The sequence below is a fragment of the Prinia subflava genome, chromosome 7, assembly GCF_021018805.1.
Source record: "Prinia subflava isolate CZ2003 ecotype Zambia chromosome 7, Cam_Psub_1.2, whole genome shotgun sequence".
Classification (NCBI taxonomy): Eukaryota; Metazoa; Chordata; class Aves; order Passeriformes; family Cisticolidae; genus Prinia; species Prinia subflava.
Window position 1 is genome coordinate 11,955,038 of NC_086253.1, and position 15,066 is coordinate 11,970,103.

Genomic DNA, 15,066 nt, shown 5'->3' on the forward strand with positions numbered 1-15,066 from the left:
GAGCCAAGGGCTCGGGCGCCCTGTCCGCGCCGCCGCAGCGGGGGAGCGGCAGCCGCGGGCGGCGGGGCGGAGCGGAGCCGCCACCACCCCCGCGGGCACCAGCTGCTGCGGCAGCGCCAGCCCCCTGCCCGGAGGCTGGGGCTGGTTCTGCTTCCTCCCACACTCCGGCCACCCCGCGCTCTCCTGCCCGCCGCTCCCCCTGCGGCCGCGGACTGACCCCGAGCGAGCTGGCCCGTCCCCCGCCCGCACCGGGGGCGTCCGCGGCCGCGCCCCCCGCCCCGCCCGGGCACCGCCGCAGCCTCTCCCGCGGAGGGGGGCGGGGGCAATGTGAGTGAGCAAAGTGGGAGAAACTCCCTCCGGCTCGCCCGCGAGGGCTGGGGGAGGTTCGGAGCTTTTCTCTCTTTTTTTTTTTTCTCTTCTTCTTTTCGCCTCCCTTTTATTCCAGCCCCGAAGCCACGCAGCAGCGGGTGCCCGGCGCCCGCCCGCCCGCAGGGCAGGACCCCGTCGGCAGCGGCCGTGTGTGCATGCGGCGGGCTCCCCCGCTGCCTCCTCCCCCTGCCTCCCGCCCCCCGGATCATTCTACACCGGGGGAGCTGTGCACTGCGGTCCCTGCTCGGGGAATCGCTGCTGCTCTTCCCATTCGTCAGGGGCTTTCCAATCACCTGCCTCTGCCACCCTCTCCGCTCCGCTCTTTGTACTTTATTTTCACGTGCTCTTTACTAACACGGCTATTTTTAAATCCCGCTCGGATTTATTTCTCTCTCTTTCTGTATTTCTCTCTTATTTTCCTTTTTTTTCTTCTTTTTTTTTTTTTTTTTTTTTTCGGGGGGGTGAGTGGGGGGAGGGAGGTTAACGTTTGCAGTTCCCTAAGGGAAAGATCCCACCAGCCAACCCAGCTCCGCCACTGCTGCATCCATCCATTCATTTTTATGGTCACTAACAGCCTATCCCGGTAGTGGAAGGTGCAGAGAAGTGGGAGGCAGGGAGAGAGAGAGAGAGAGAGAGATCCGGACGGCGAGAATGGCCGAGAGAAAGAGGAACTGGAATAAAGAAGATGACCTGCCTGTGTATCTAGCTAGGCCGGGCACGACAGCCCAGACACCGCGACAGAAATACGGGGGAATGTTCGCCTCGGTGGAGGGGGCCTATGAGAACAAAACCATCGACTTCGATGCCTACAGCGTGGGGAAGAAGGGGTCCCGGACCCCGCGGAGCGGCAGCCGGCACGACATGCTGGACGGAGGGGACAACTACAGCGAGACCGCCAGCGACATCAGCGAGATCTCCGGCTCCGTCATCAGCTCCCCGGGAGAGCGGGAGGACAAGACCCCGGGCGTGGAGATCAAATACCCTACGGGAAAGGAGCTGCTGCAGGGCCAGGACAATGGACAGGTGAGCGGGGCCCGGGCACGGGGGGAGGGAGCCGCCGCCCCCGCTCGCTGGGCGAGCCGAGCCGAGACTGCTGAACCGAGCCGAGGCGAGCCGAGATTGCTGTGCCGAAGCGAGCCGAGCCGAGATTGCTGTGCCGAGCCGAGCCGTGCCGCAGAGCCCCGCTCTCCCGCGCAGGGGACTGGGGGCCGCCTTCGCGGGGAGTTCCGGCACGGCAGGTCGGGGAGGCGCGGCCCCCTCCTCCCGGTCACGCTGATGCTCTGGGTAGAGCCCGGCTGGCCCCTAAACTACCTCACCTGGCAGAGCTTAGCGGGGGCGGGAGGGGGAGACCCCAAAAATCGTTTTCCTTTGTAAGTGATGGCGATGAGTTTTCTCCGTTTCCTTTCCTGCCCGTGCCGGGGGGCAGGGGGGCAGCTCGGGTCCCTCCGCGCCTCCCGGCCGGCCCCCGGAACAAAGCCGGGTCCGCAGCACTCCCGAGCTCGCAGGGGAATCTCCGCGGAGCCTGTCCCAGGCACAGCCCCAGGATCTGCCCCGACCCCCCGCCCTGACTCTGCCCCCGCTCCCCCCGGCTCCCTCTGCGCCTGCATTGTCTCCCCGGCAGGGAGCGCGGAAGGCAGGAGGATCGGCAGAAACCTCTGCCCCAGGTTCCCGTTCCCCGGCTCTGCAGCCTGGACTCATATTGCAGCCTCAAGGGAGAAGTGAGCCGGTGGGCTGGCCGGCCCCTGACGGCTGTGTGTCTCCATCTTAGCCCTGTCGGTGGCAGGCAGGCTGGAGGCACACCCGGGAGGCTGGCTCTCGTGGGATCCCGGGCTGTCATTGATTACCCCTGAGAAAAAATGCGGCCTTGCCGTGATGCCTCTGCTTGGATACACCCTGCTCCTTAGCACCCAGCCTGGAGCCTCTGTGGCTTGTCCGCACTCTGCTCTTTCTGCAAGCTGAACTGAGAGTTTCCACTCTCTTCACCCCTTTTCAATCTGAGCATGAATGGGTTGCTGGTTTGCTCTGGCCTGGGGATTGCGTGCAGGTGCCACATGGTGTCTGCTGTGGTGGGACACTGGAATGAGCAGGCAGGGCTTGGTGGGACACTGTGCCTGGGATGCTGCTGTTTTCTCTGCAATAACCCCAGAGTTGCCTTCAGAGGCTGCCAGCTGCAGTGCAGTTTTCTCTTTTGTAGCTCACCTGAACTCCTGGGTTTTTCAATCAGGACCCTGGGGGAGTGGAAGGGCACAGAACACCCCATCTTCTAGCACATCCATGGTGCTGCCTCCCCATTTTCCCTGCTTCCTAGTTCAGCCTGGGACTCAGGGTAGTGAGCACTACCTCTCTAGATCATACTGTGCTTGCAAAGTCAACCAAAGCGAGATGGGATGAGGTTAGGGGTAAAGCAGGCAAGATTTGGCCACTGGCTTAGGAAGGTGCACTGTAAGCAACAGATACATGTGATCCCTGTGCAGTGGCATCCAAAGTTTTTTACAAGCTTTAAACCATGATCTCTGGGAAGATGTGTCAGGGATGTGGCCTGGGTGCTTAATGTCTTGTACCTATGTGTGTATCACAGGGGTGGGTGTGCTAAGAGCACCAGAGTGCGTGTCCTTGGGGGGATTAACATGGGCACAGCTTTGCAGTGCCTTGTACCCTCTAGCACCATGGGTGGAGGGAGGCATTCTGTGAGACAGAGAAAAGACAGAAGGGTTTCAACTAGCCACTCTACCACTCCAGCAGCTGCTGATATAGCATCTACCTGTCCTGGCCTGGTTGTGTTATCCCCCATGACCTCCATGAGCACCGGGCAGAGCAGGTGTGTGACAATGGGGCAGTGACAAGGAGGGCAGAGAAGGTCAGTGCTGGGGTCAGAAGATGTTGGTGAGGACAGCAGGCAGTGCCAGCCGGGTCAGTGCTATCGGGGACAGAGCAGGCAGTACCACCCGGGTCAGTGCTATTAGGGACAGAGCAGGCAGGGCCACCCGGGTCAGTGCTATTAGGGACAGAGCAGGCAGGGCCATCGGGGCAATGCAAGGCAATGCCACCAGGATCAGTTGTATGGGGACAGCGCAGGGCAGTGCCATCAGGGTCAGTGCTAGGGGGGCAGTGCCATTGGGACAGCGCAGAGCACTGCCGTCAGGCTCCACGCCGTGGGGACGGGGCAGGCAGTGCCATTGCCATCAGCAGGGCCCACCGCCGGGGTTCTGTCCCCCGTCCCCACCCTGCGGCAGCCCACGCGTGGGCTCCTGCCGGTGACCTCAGCGTGCGAGCGGGGCGGCGGCGGAGCTGGCGGGGCGGCGTTTCCCAGCGCTGGTGCGGGAGGGAGGGAGGGAGGCTCCGGCTGGATTGATGGGCTGTGAAGGGGGGCTAGGCGGAGGGGTGGGGGACAGGAGGGAAGGAAACGCTTCCTGGGTTGCGCTGAGCGAATCCTGCTCCGACCTGCAGCCGGGAGGGCGCTGCTGCCGCGGGCAGAGGCAGCGCTCGCCGACCCCCCCGGGAGCCGCGTCCCTGTTTGATTGCAGCCGGAAAAAAAAAGGTGCCGGGTTTGCCGGGCTCCCCTTCCTCTGGGCGACGCAACTTCGCCCCCATTCCAGCGCTCTGCCGGGTCGCCCCCGCCCCGCCCCATCACCCGACCGGGCTTCGCATTATTATTCGTCTCAGCACCGCCGGTGTTGTTCCGCTGAGCTCGGCTCGGTCCTCGGGTTCGCTGCGTGCTCCCGGCGCTAGGGAGAGCCGACATGTCTTACCAGGGCAAGAAGAGCATCCCCCACATCACGGTAAGCGGCCCGGGCTCCTTTGTTCGCGGGGCAGGGAAGGGCGTGCGGCGGGAGCGCCGCGGCCGCGCAATGCCCGGGGCCGCGGGCAGCCCCAGGCTGCGGGGCCGGGCTCCCCGGAGCGGCGGGGTGCGGGCGCCGCCGCCCGTCCTCCTCCCGCTGGAGCTCTGGGCGAGGACTAATTTCCTTTAATTTTATTTTAAAATGTCATTGTTGTGTATTTTTTTTCTTCTTTTTTTGTATTCTGCCTCCCCTTGCACACAGCCCTGCCGCCCAGCCGGGGCTCAGCGCCGTGTGCTCGCTCCAGCCCGGGGCGGGAGGGGAGGGAGCGCCGGCGGGGGCTCGTCCCGGCGCGGCCGGGGCCGGGGTACCGCCCTCCCGAGGAGCCGGGCCCGGGGAGGCTCGGCTGCCGGGCGAGGCAGAACAAAAGAGGGAGGGGACCACCGCAGCACAACGTGCCCCTGCCGCCGCCCCCCGCAGCGGGCAGGGGCAGCGCAGCCTCGGCGGGGCAGGGGCGGTGGGCCGGGGGAGGCACAGGCTGCGGAGAAATGGGCGGTGGGCGAGCGTGGGCGTCGGGGGAAGCGTGGAAAATCAAAGAGCGCCATGATGCCAGCATCAACACCTCTGCGCGCTATTAATACATCAGGCGTGGTGGGAATCAGGAGCCAAAGAGTTAATCATAACCATCCTCTTCCTATCGGTGCTGTCTCCCGCTAGATGCTTTTGTACCCGAGCAGAATAGGGTGTGCTTTCCATGCCAGAAAGAAAGGACCTGAGTCCTTTGATAACAGTATATGCTTTCCCTCAATAACACGACCTAAGGATATAGAGGCTGGGATAAAGAACAGGCAGAGCTGGCGGGTAGGGGTGTGATGGGGGAAATCGCACCCCGAGCTCGCTCGCACGGCAGAGGGTATTCCCCAGCACCGGTGTTGGTCTCCAGCTTGTTGCTTTCCTCTTGGGAGACTGGATCAGTGGATGATGGAGTCACTGCTGCTGCGGCACCTGGGGCAGAGATGAGCGGGGAAGCGGGGTGAACTCCAATTGCTTGTGTTTGTGGAGCTTTCCCTGGAAAGCTGGCACGGTGTGACGCCAGGCAAGTTCCTGTAGCTGCAGGAGCGGGCTGCCTGGTGGGTGTGGCACCTTCCCGAGCAAACCCGGTGCTTAACTGCATTAGTGGAGCCAGTGCTACAAAGCTTGTAAGCTTCTCGCGGTTTTCTCCATGTACAATGAAAGCATCCTTCAGTCAAAATATTTGATCATGAGGGGAATAACCTCCGTCCAAAAGCCGAGTTTTATGATACCATAGTGCTGCATTTATGCAGGTTTCCACTATCAACAGGCAGCGGTGCCTGCTGGCCAAGGCTGCACCTGGGTGCTGCACTGGCTTTTTGGGTGATGGCTCCTCTTGCCTTGTTCCTCAATGCTTTGTGTGACTTAGAGTTCCCCAGGGCGTGTCTGGCTTGGGTTACCCTCTGGGTGAGTGTCAGGTGCTTTGTGCATAGCTCAGTCTTCATTTGAAGCTGGAGTGTAACAGGGTCCCACCCATAGCTAGTTTTTTGCTCTCCAGTTTGGAGTAGAATGAGAAACTAGAAGTCTTCTGAGTCTTTGCCTTAGAATCAACAGTTCCTTTTCATTTCATCACTTCTCTCAAAATTTCTTCTCTGTGCTGGGGAAAGGATTGCTGTGAAAAGGAAAGCCCAAACCTCAGCCATTTCTCTTTGAAGTGGGAAGTGTTGCAGCTCTATAAATGAATATTCATTAACATTACTGTTGAGATTTGTGACCAAATCAAAGGCATAAATTAACATTAGTGAAGTTGGCAGGCATCAGAGCTGGACTGTTTTTTGGCCCTTCTTCTCCTCCAGCAAAAGCAAATCAAGCACTTTGTGTCAGACCTTGTACACTCTGCCTGGAACCCACAGGATCTATCTGTGTGCATCTTCTGAAGCCCCATTCCAGTGTGGTAAATTAGATGTTTCATCCAGCCACTAAGGAAATACATTGTAGCTTCAAGTCTTCTGGCCTCTAAAGATAGTTCTGCAGAAGTATGCAACAGCAGTGATGATGAAATAATATTAATATGTCATTTGTTACTGTTCTGAACATTTCTCCCCACTCACACTCCTGCTTTTTGGAGCTGTACCAGCTCCAAAAAGGGTTCATTGGAGAAGTGAGAAGCTGATTTCTGACAGTGTCCTGGGTGCTGATACTTTGCTGTGGATTTTCCAGTACCAAGCCTATGTTTGTTGCATGGGGCCAGGAGCTGTTCTGAGCACACAAGAACACCCAGCAGCAGCATCCAGCCACAGGCACTGCAGTCAGCACTCAGGACCTGGCCCAAACTTCCCTCTGGGATCAGGTCTGCAGCATCAGGAACTGTGAAGGAAGAGGCAGCAGCTGGTTTCACCTCTGATCAGTGTGGAAGGAGATACCACTCTTGGGAAGACAACGCTGTGGTATCCTGTCTGGTTTACTGCTGGTGGTGCATGTGGGCATAACTTCTTCCTTGTGCCTGGTCTGACTGTGCCTCGCCTCCTGGCTCCTTCAGACAGCACAGCCTGACTGAAAGCCCCTGAACCTCTTTTCCCCCGAGCAGCTTCATTCCTGCTTTCCCTTCTCCCACTGCTTGTGGTAAAGACACTGTTGCACAAGCCCTTTTTGGCACTGAGAATTTCCCTGTTCTCATTTACTGCATGTTTTCTTTTTTTTTTTTTTTCATTTCATCTGCCTTTTTTCCCTTTCCATTTCAGCTTGTGAAAATTCAGGATTCTTGCATTTTATCTCATTTGTGGCTGCCTGTTATGCATCCCATGGAGCATCCAGGCTTGCTGTTAGTGGAGCACCAGCACTGTGCCAGTGTAAGGTGCCATTCAGTTGTGAGTCAGACTGGAGAAACTGGGCCCTTTTGTGTAACTACTGTGGGAGGGGAAGGACCTCTGTTTTGGAAGCACCAGACCAGTCTGGGGATGTAAAATAGAAATGCATTGAGCCAGTAAGTGTAAGCACTTCAGTTGTGTCTTCTGCACTGTGTTGGACTCCTTGGCAGGTGGGTCTCAAACCACTGGTTCAGGAATGTTAGCTGGGGATGGAGCAGGATGTGCCAAAGGGAGGCCAAGAGTGCAGGAGCCCTTTTCTCTGCCTCTCTACTAAGGACAGCCACCACATCCAGTGCCGAGGTGTTCTTCTGCATGAGGTGGCAATCTTTTCTGCTTTGGTTGTGCAGGATGTTCTCATGCAGACCAGATTTTCCACGATATATGCCCAGCCCATTGCTTTTAACATCACTATTGTACTCCTCTTGTGCAGCATATTACAGGGAATCAGTGGAGATGATGACACGGAAATACCTGTTCCAAATTATTTTGGCTTCTGTGTTTTGGTGGCAGTTGGCAGTTTTCAAACAAGGTCTGAGCTTAGATGAACTCAAAATTGTAGCAGGGTTTTAAAAAGGCATGTGGCATGTTAAATGCCTGTGACAGGATGTGTGTGTTCCAGCAGCAACTGCACCCATTAAAACATAATCTGTGTGAGCTCAGTGAAGGGGAGGTGTGAACACAATTCTACTGAGCAAAGGCAGAATAGCTAGTCACCAAATGCAAGGAGGCATTTGGGAGAGGAAAATGCCTGAATTCCTTGGAAAAAAAAAAGGGAATCATCTTTCTGGGTATGGTCCAAGGGTTGGCATATGAGTGGGGAAAGGCACTGCTGGTCCTGAGCTGACAGACTGTAAGGCACAGGGAGACAGAGAGCACAAATGTGGTGATACAGAGGAAGGATCTCACTACTGAGCATAACAAGAGAAGAGAAGATCTGGCACAACATGAGAAAAAAAAAAAAAGCAGATGCAGAAAAATGGAGAGACTGAAGAACTTCAGAAGAGTAGGTGCAGAGAATAATTTTACTTGTTATCTTTAGAATTAGTATGAAGAGAGATGAGAAGCAAGTAGGCTCCAGTTGAAGATGGCAGAATACTTTGAGAGAGAAAAAATACATTCACCTGTATTTCTGCTTTGTGACACACTGGTTCAGGATGAAAACTTTCTGTTTGGTCTGAACAAAGTGCTAGGGTAATGCGTGGTGTTCTGGTGTGAGACAACAGCAGTGTGAGAGCTGCCAGCCAATTAATTTTGGATGCAGGACATATCCTACAGATGCAGGACATGGTGAGTACCTGGAATGGTGGACTAAAGTCCTTGTCTAGGTTTGGATCTATTCTGTATCTCCTCTGACTATGCTTTTTTATCATCCACCTTTGTTTAACACAGTGTATGAAGCTACACTCAAATTGCTCTGTCACTTGCCAGAAGTGTTTGGAAAGCCTTCTGAATGCTGGGCATGGGAACACTGCCTCATGTTAATATTCTGCTCTTGGTGCAAGAATTTGGCTGATTTAGACAGCACTTTTTGTCCTGTTTTAAAACACCAAGGCTTGGGTGTGGCCGAGTTTCTCAGGTATCGTGGGCATGATATGCTCACAGATACCATTTGAGCTATTCCAGACTAGGCCAGACTAGGCCTCAGGCCTGGGCCTAGTAGGCCGCGGAACGTTCCGAGTACGTAGTAGCAGATAACCTTATCTCCTGCTACGTACGTGTTAAGGTATGGCCACTCGCAGCATGGAGGTAATGGCACTAGATCTCCGTAGCCACCTTAATCCTAGATTGCTTACATACTTCTGTATGCTCACTGCCTATCACAATGCACCTGCTACTGTAAACTATCTGCTCTGTACTTAACCGGCCATCTCGCGGAATAAAGCGGAGTTCGTGCTGGAAACCATACTGGTTTGGTCTCACGTTACTCTAGTCCCCAGTCTTTCCAGGGTCAACAACACTTGGGACTTCTGGATGCCTTCTTACTCTTGAACACTTGCTTAATCCTCAAAATTACATGTTCCCATGTGTGTCTGTTTAACAGACTTGTCCCCTCTCAGTTTACTCATCTGTCCTTGAACATACATGAATTCATATTGTGTAGTGGACTGGACTTCAGCCTGGCAGCTTTGGAGATGCTTTAGCTGCTTCAGTATAAGTTTTTGGACTTCCAGCCACCATTTCCATTGGTCCGTGACACATCTTTTCCTTTCTTTTTTTCTATAGGAGAAAAAGTGTCCACTTTTCATATGTCAGTTCCATATGGTGATTTATATTACTTTCAGAGTAGGTCCTTCTGGGGACATTTCTGTGGAGACTGAAACCTTTGGCAGAGGGACAGAAGGAAGGGTTTGGGGCAGTGATTCCTTTTAACTGCCACAGCAAGTTCATCAGTCAGTCAGTGCCCTCAGCAGGGCATCAGTGTTTTCAGCATCATAGCTGGTGCCACCACAGAGAACTGAGCTGTGCTTTGCTGGAAGCTGGGCAGGTTTGGAAAGGGGACAGTGGCTGTCTGGGAAGACATCTGGTGCAGTGAGGTGCTTGTCTGAATCTTCTTGCAGGTGCTGAGAGCAACCACTGCCAATGAACCACTTTTCTGATTAAAGATCAGGATCTGTTGTCTGCTTTGCTGCCATTTCTTTGAGAATCAAGAATTATTTGAATGGTAAAAGCATGAAACTTCCATTTTCCTTTGAAGGAGCCAGCAAAGGACATTGGCTTGTGAAGCATTTGGGAGTTAGCTCAGATAAACTTGGGTTATGTACATATGAGAGAGATAAATGCTTTTGTGGGTATGAGAAAGAAGGAATAGAGATGAGCAACAAAATAATTTGCAGGTTTCTAATCTTGCTACATGTACAGATGGTGGCCTTGTCCCCTGAAGCAGAGATACTTTGGGATTTTTTCTTGTTGTAAGACAAAAGATTTGTCTGTAGTGCATGTCCTAATGAGTCTTAAGGTATAAGCTATTGTTGATCATGAATTATCATTGGTAACATGATCTCAAATGCATTCTATTCTGTTTCGCTTGCATCAACCTGCTCTGTCAGAGAAGGGATTCCATAGTTGGTGTTAGTTGGATTTTGACTGTGATGGGTGCCAAGTCAGATATGTCCCAGTAACCTGATGCAGGTTTCTTATTAAGACTTAGATAAACACATCCTCAGTTCAGTGGCCCAGAGAAGTCAGCCCTGCTGTAAGTGACTGTTATTTTTTTCCCAAGTTTAACCTCTGCTGTGAATGGCTTGCTGGGATTTTGAGATCCCCTTTAATTGACATAACCTGTGTGTAACCCAAGGGATGGGTACAGCAACGTACGATACAATGGTTTCAACCCTCCAGCCCCTACTTAGATGAAACCCCTGCTGATGCCAATGAATATTGTCATCAATATGATGTTTGTTGTGCTCCCTTCTAAAAGCAAAGCAAAGATGACATTTACAGTGAAGAAATCCCCATGGAGTTGGTAGCTGTAGGAGTAGCCCCTTTAGAGTGGGTGATTAAGCAATGAAACTGCCAGCTGAATAGGAAGACAGGTCTCGAAAGGGGAAACAAAAGAACATCAGATCTTTTAAATGAATAAAAATGAATGAATACATTGGCTATGCACCAAGATACAGCATTAGTACAATCAGCATAACCCTTCCTAAATTAATTGCCATATAGTAGAGTGCATCTGTTAAAAACCTTAAAAGCAGGATTCTCCATTAGTGGCCTATTGGAAATGCTGCCTCAAGGATGGAGTGTTTTACAAGGAATTCCCAGAGTTGATTCAGGGTTCACCCTAGCTAAAAGCCACTTCCTATGGAGGGTAATCTAGATGTGCAATTTAAAAGGAGGGATACCGCTGATTAAAAGCAGATCTTTTATAAGCAGACAGTACTTCATGAAATCCCATTTACAGCTCTTTGATCCTTATGAAATGATTTTAAGCATACATTCCTCCTGGGAAGGATATCTTTGTTCTTCTGCCATTAAGTTTAAAAATGTTCCTTATTTGTAAGTACTTTGCTAAAAGCGAGGTAATTTAACTGTATTGTTTCACAGCTGGGTCTGAATCCGACCAGCTCTGACAAAAGACAACCAAATATATCCACACAAACAAAAAAAGTAAATCTCTTGTATATTGTGGGAAATAAGTCTGCAAGAAACAACGCAAGGAAGCACAGAGGAGCTCTGAATGTCTCCTTCCACTGATTGCCAGTGGGTCTTCAGCCTTTGAGAGGTGGCTTCCTTGCAAATAGTCTTCCTGTGGAGATTTAGATAATCAAGGAGAACACAAATACCAGCCTGTGTTTCTTGTACCTTCCCTCTAAACTGAATTCTGTGTCTTTTGTAACTCTCAGTGGACTTTTAAAACCTTAGTAACAAAGAATTCTGCCTCTGAAATGCTAAAAAAGTAATGTCTTGGCTGCAAGTGGGATGACATAGCTTAATGCCTTTTTATGTCTATTGCATTTGATCTGATGTCTTTTAAAAAACATGCCTTTATTGACAGAGAGCTGAAATGCAGGTGGATTTAGAATTTAAACTATTTTCATATAGCTATTTAGCATAAAACCCTTAGTCATCTTCAGGGCTCTTGAATAATCTGGGTTTTAATGAAAACAGCCATTGTTGTTCTGGAGATGTAAGGACAATGTTATATTCTACTAAGTCCTTACAATTACACAGAGGGTGAAATCACTGCTGAGTGTTTCCTCATCCTCTAAGCATGGAAAAATCTGGGTTTGAGCATTGCAAAGACTTTTTTGGTTGGCAGAAGCTGCAATGCAGCAATTATAAAGGTCCAAACCAAGAATTAAGCAGCACAGCACTTAGACCCATGTGCTGGATATGTTATCTGAAGTTAATTGTATATTGATGGTAAAGCAAACCATAAATAATTAACAATATATGGTTTATTTGATTTAGAGATGAAAATGTAATAGGAAGTTGTTTCATTTGTGGAAGAAAAGCAAAAATGTAATAGCATATATTGGAATTGCAGTCTGGACAGATGCTGCTATTTGATGAAAATTCTACTCTTGGTATCTCTTGGAATCTTTTTGTATGGCTAGAATCCATAATGACTTTTTTTTTTTTTTTTTGAACTCCATCTTGTATCACAGAAATGTGGTTTTCTCTGAAAGGTTCCTGCAGGTGCAGTGCACAGATATCAGTGCTATAGAGAAGTGTATGGTTTCTATAACTTGTATTTTGCATTGTATTTTGACACACTGCACCAATTTGAAATAATGTTTAGTAAATCTTATGGCAGTTTTATTTTTTCTCTTGCTGTGTTTTAGTAGTCCCAAGAAGCAGATTTGAGAACTGCATGTCTAAAAGCTATTTGAATTTTGTTGTGTATTTTTAGATACCTCTAGCTCTGAGGGGAGTGGGTGACTGAGAAAAGGCTAATTTTAAATTTCTTTGCAACTGTTCTTGCTCTAACATTTGGTTTGTAACTTCGAATAATCCAGAGCAAAGGGAATTTGGTTTAATTTGTGTCTGTGTGGAGCCCTGTGCAGGGCTGGGTACCCTGGCAGGGCTCAGGCTCGTGGTCCTGAGGGTTGGTCAGACGCTGCTTCTCTCTCCCGGCCTTTTGCATTGGTGTGCATGAAAATGTGGACACGCTTCACAAGGCCTGAGCCAAGCTGATTCAAACCCCAGCAAAACAGGCACTTGGTACAAAGTGTGCCAGTCACCAGCTTACAGATGTTCCGCGTTGCTCTTGCTGTAGTGGAACAATAGTTGTGAGGGAGCGACAGCCGCCGCCTCCAGTCTGAGCAGCCAGCCCCTCCTCCTGCAGCAAACGAGCGGAGTTGGTGGCATCTCCTTCTGCCGCCGTGAAAATTGCTGTCATGTCACAGACTAAGCTCTGCAGCTTTGCTGCCAGGTTAAGCAGGAGAAGCTAGACTGTGATTAGGAAAAGATCCCCAGGGAAGCAGTGTGCAGGGTTTGAAGGTGAAGGGCTGGGAGGAGCAGGAATGGCTGAGCCGGGAGGTGCCACGGCGCCTGCAAAATGGAGCTGCAGGGGAGACAGCAGATATGCATCGGGGCTGAGCTGATGCTGTGCCATGGCCGGCACACAACTCAGAGGCAAACAGCATTGCAGCAATGCAGTTGCACCGTTGCAATAGCGATGGGTGGAGAAGAAACACCTTGGCTCCCCCACCCTGCAGTGGCTGTTGAGCATGGATTTACAGTGTGCTTTCTGCATCTCCCATGTCAATGAGAACAGGGTTTTTACCCCTTGCATCTTGGCATCTCATGAACTGTTCAATGTAATACTCCCTTTTTGTTTTGCCATGTTCCTGCTGTCTGTCCTTGGCAGCCTGGAGGGAGAAGAGGGTCCCAGCACCTTCTTTTGGCTTGCACTGGGAAGAGGTGGGCTGGCAGCTTCTTGTGCCAGGCAATGCCCTGAAGGCTTGGTATGAAGCCCTAGGAGCTCGGCAGGCAGGGCAGCACTGCCTGAAACACCTGCCAGCTGAGTAGAAAAGTGGCAGCCACCCTAGAAAGGCTGACAGTGTTGTCACCTCCTGAGCTGAGTGATGAGCCCATTGCTGTTTGCCTTGTGAGAGCACCTGAGGGTCAGTGGCTGGCTGAGGGTACCTCTGGGAGCTGGGTGTTCTTCCTCATGGAGATTACAGCTGGGAGGGAGAAATACAGGCCAGCACTGGCAGGATTAGAACTTCAGGTCACTCCTCCCTTCCTTCACTGCTTTCCCCAGGACACTGCACAGTGTGTCTCTCCTCCAGCCTGAAACAGGGAGAAGAGGACTCTGGTCCCTAGTTTACCCGGACATTTGTCACTTGGTAAGAAAATTGCAAGCAGTTTGCCTGACATCATGCCCCTGCTAAATAATAAATGGCCCTGGTCATGCACAGCCTTCTGCATGCCCAGGGAGGCTAACCCACTTCACAGAGCCTGTGTGTGCCCAGATTCCTGTCCAGGATTTCACTGCAGCAGGGACCAGTGACCTAAACCAGTGTGGGATCACCCAGGCTCCAGTGGCTGTTGCTGAAGCCTGTGCTTAGGCTGTAGCAGGGAATGGATAATCCATGTGGACCAACCATTTGTATGAAATTTTGTTTCATGAAGAATACAACAAATTGCTTGTCAATATTAATCTGTGGCTCCTTTCTAGTTATTTATTTTTGTGTAATTTTTCCAGCCTATTCATGGAAGTGTATCTCTGTGATCCGTGCATACAGGTGCTGCTGTTTTGGTTAAGGACAAGGAGCCCTGGTCTGGAGCAGGGTGTTTGAGACCATGCTGGTTTGCTTGGGCACAGTGTGCTGCTGAGGTGTCCACAGGGCACGCAGACCTCACCTGGGCTGCTGGTGCCCATTGACACCATCTGTCTCAAGGTGCTCTGCTTTGCAGCAATCTGTAATGTGTCCTACACTTGACAAATCAAGCTGGTTGGGAGATGTTCCAACAATTCTTTTTCTTCTGAATTTGCTGATATGCTGGAATGGAAGCATGTTTAAGAAGTTTCCACATCTCTCAGATTCTGGTGAATGCTGGGCACAAGTCCCCAGTGGCTTGGCAGTCTACCTGTGGTTGTGTGGTTTTTTGGCAGCCTAGCCTTCCATGGCTTCCTATAACCCAAATGGGGAACCTTAGCCTCAGGTGCAGGACTGCTCTTGCAACAATTCTGAGTTGTTTGTATTTTCTTCTGAGGTGTAAAGAATTAACATTTTGAAAGTCTCCATGAAGTGCGGGTTTTATTCTCTACCAGAATTTCTTACACCCTCCAAAATTCTGAACAAGACAAGACTTTGAATAGCTGAATGTTCCATAATCCTTTACAGACTGAGGCCTAATTTAATGGCTGGCTCCATAACTGAGTTCTTTCTTAAGACTGCATTTGTATCTTTTTTTAGATTGGCTTATTCTAATACTTAATTTTGTTACTTACATATATATATGTATATGTAAAAACATATAAAATCCTTACGTCTACAGTTACTTTTCTGGAGCTGAGCTTCAGCTTTTAGTCTGTTTTACTTTCCTTGCCTGTTACATTTGTTTCTACTTATTATGCATCTCCTGTTTTA

General features: G+C 51.1%; 1 protein-coding gene across 2 annotated transcripts in view; it reads left to right on the forward strand.

Moving 5' to 3' along the window:
* The first annotated feature begins 289 nt into the window (after positions 1-289).
* CRMP1 (collapsin response mediator protein 1) overlaps positions 290-15,066 on the forward strand; it is a 53,488-nt gene continuing 38,711 nt past the window's right edge. Inside the window, exon 1 of one of the 2 annotated variants that reach the window (XM_063401597.1) lies at positions 290-1,392. In XM_063401597.1, coding sequence (XP_063257667.1) covers positions 1,021-1,392 — 372 coding nt within the window. In that variant the 5' untranslated portion in view covers positions 290-1,020. Of the gene's footprint in view, positions 1,393-3,797; positions 4,149-15,066 lie in introns of those variants that run through there. The other variant, XM_063401596.1, reaches the window with a different exon arrangement.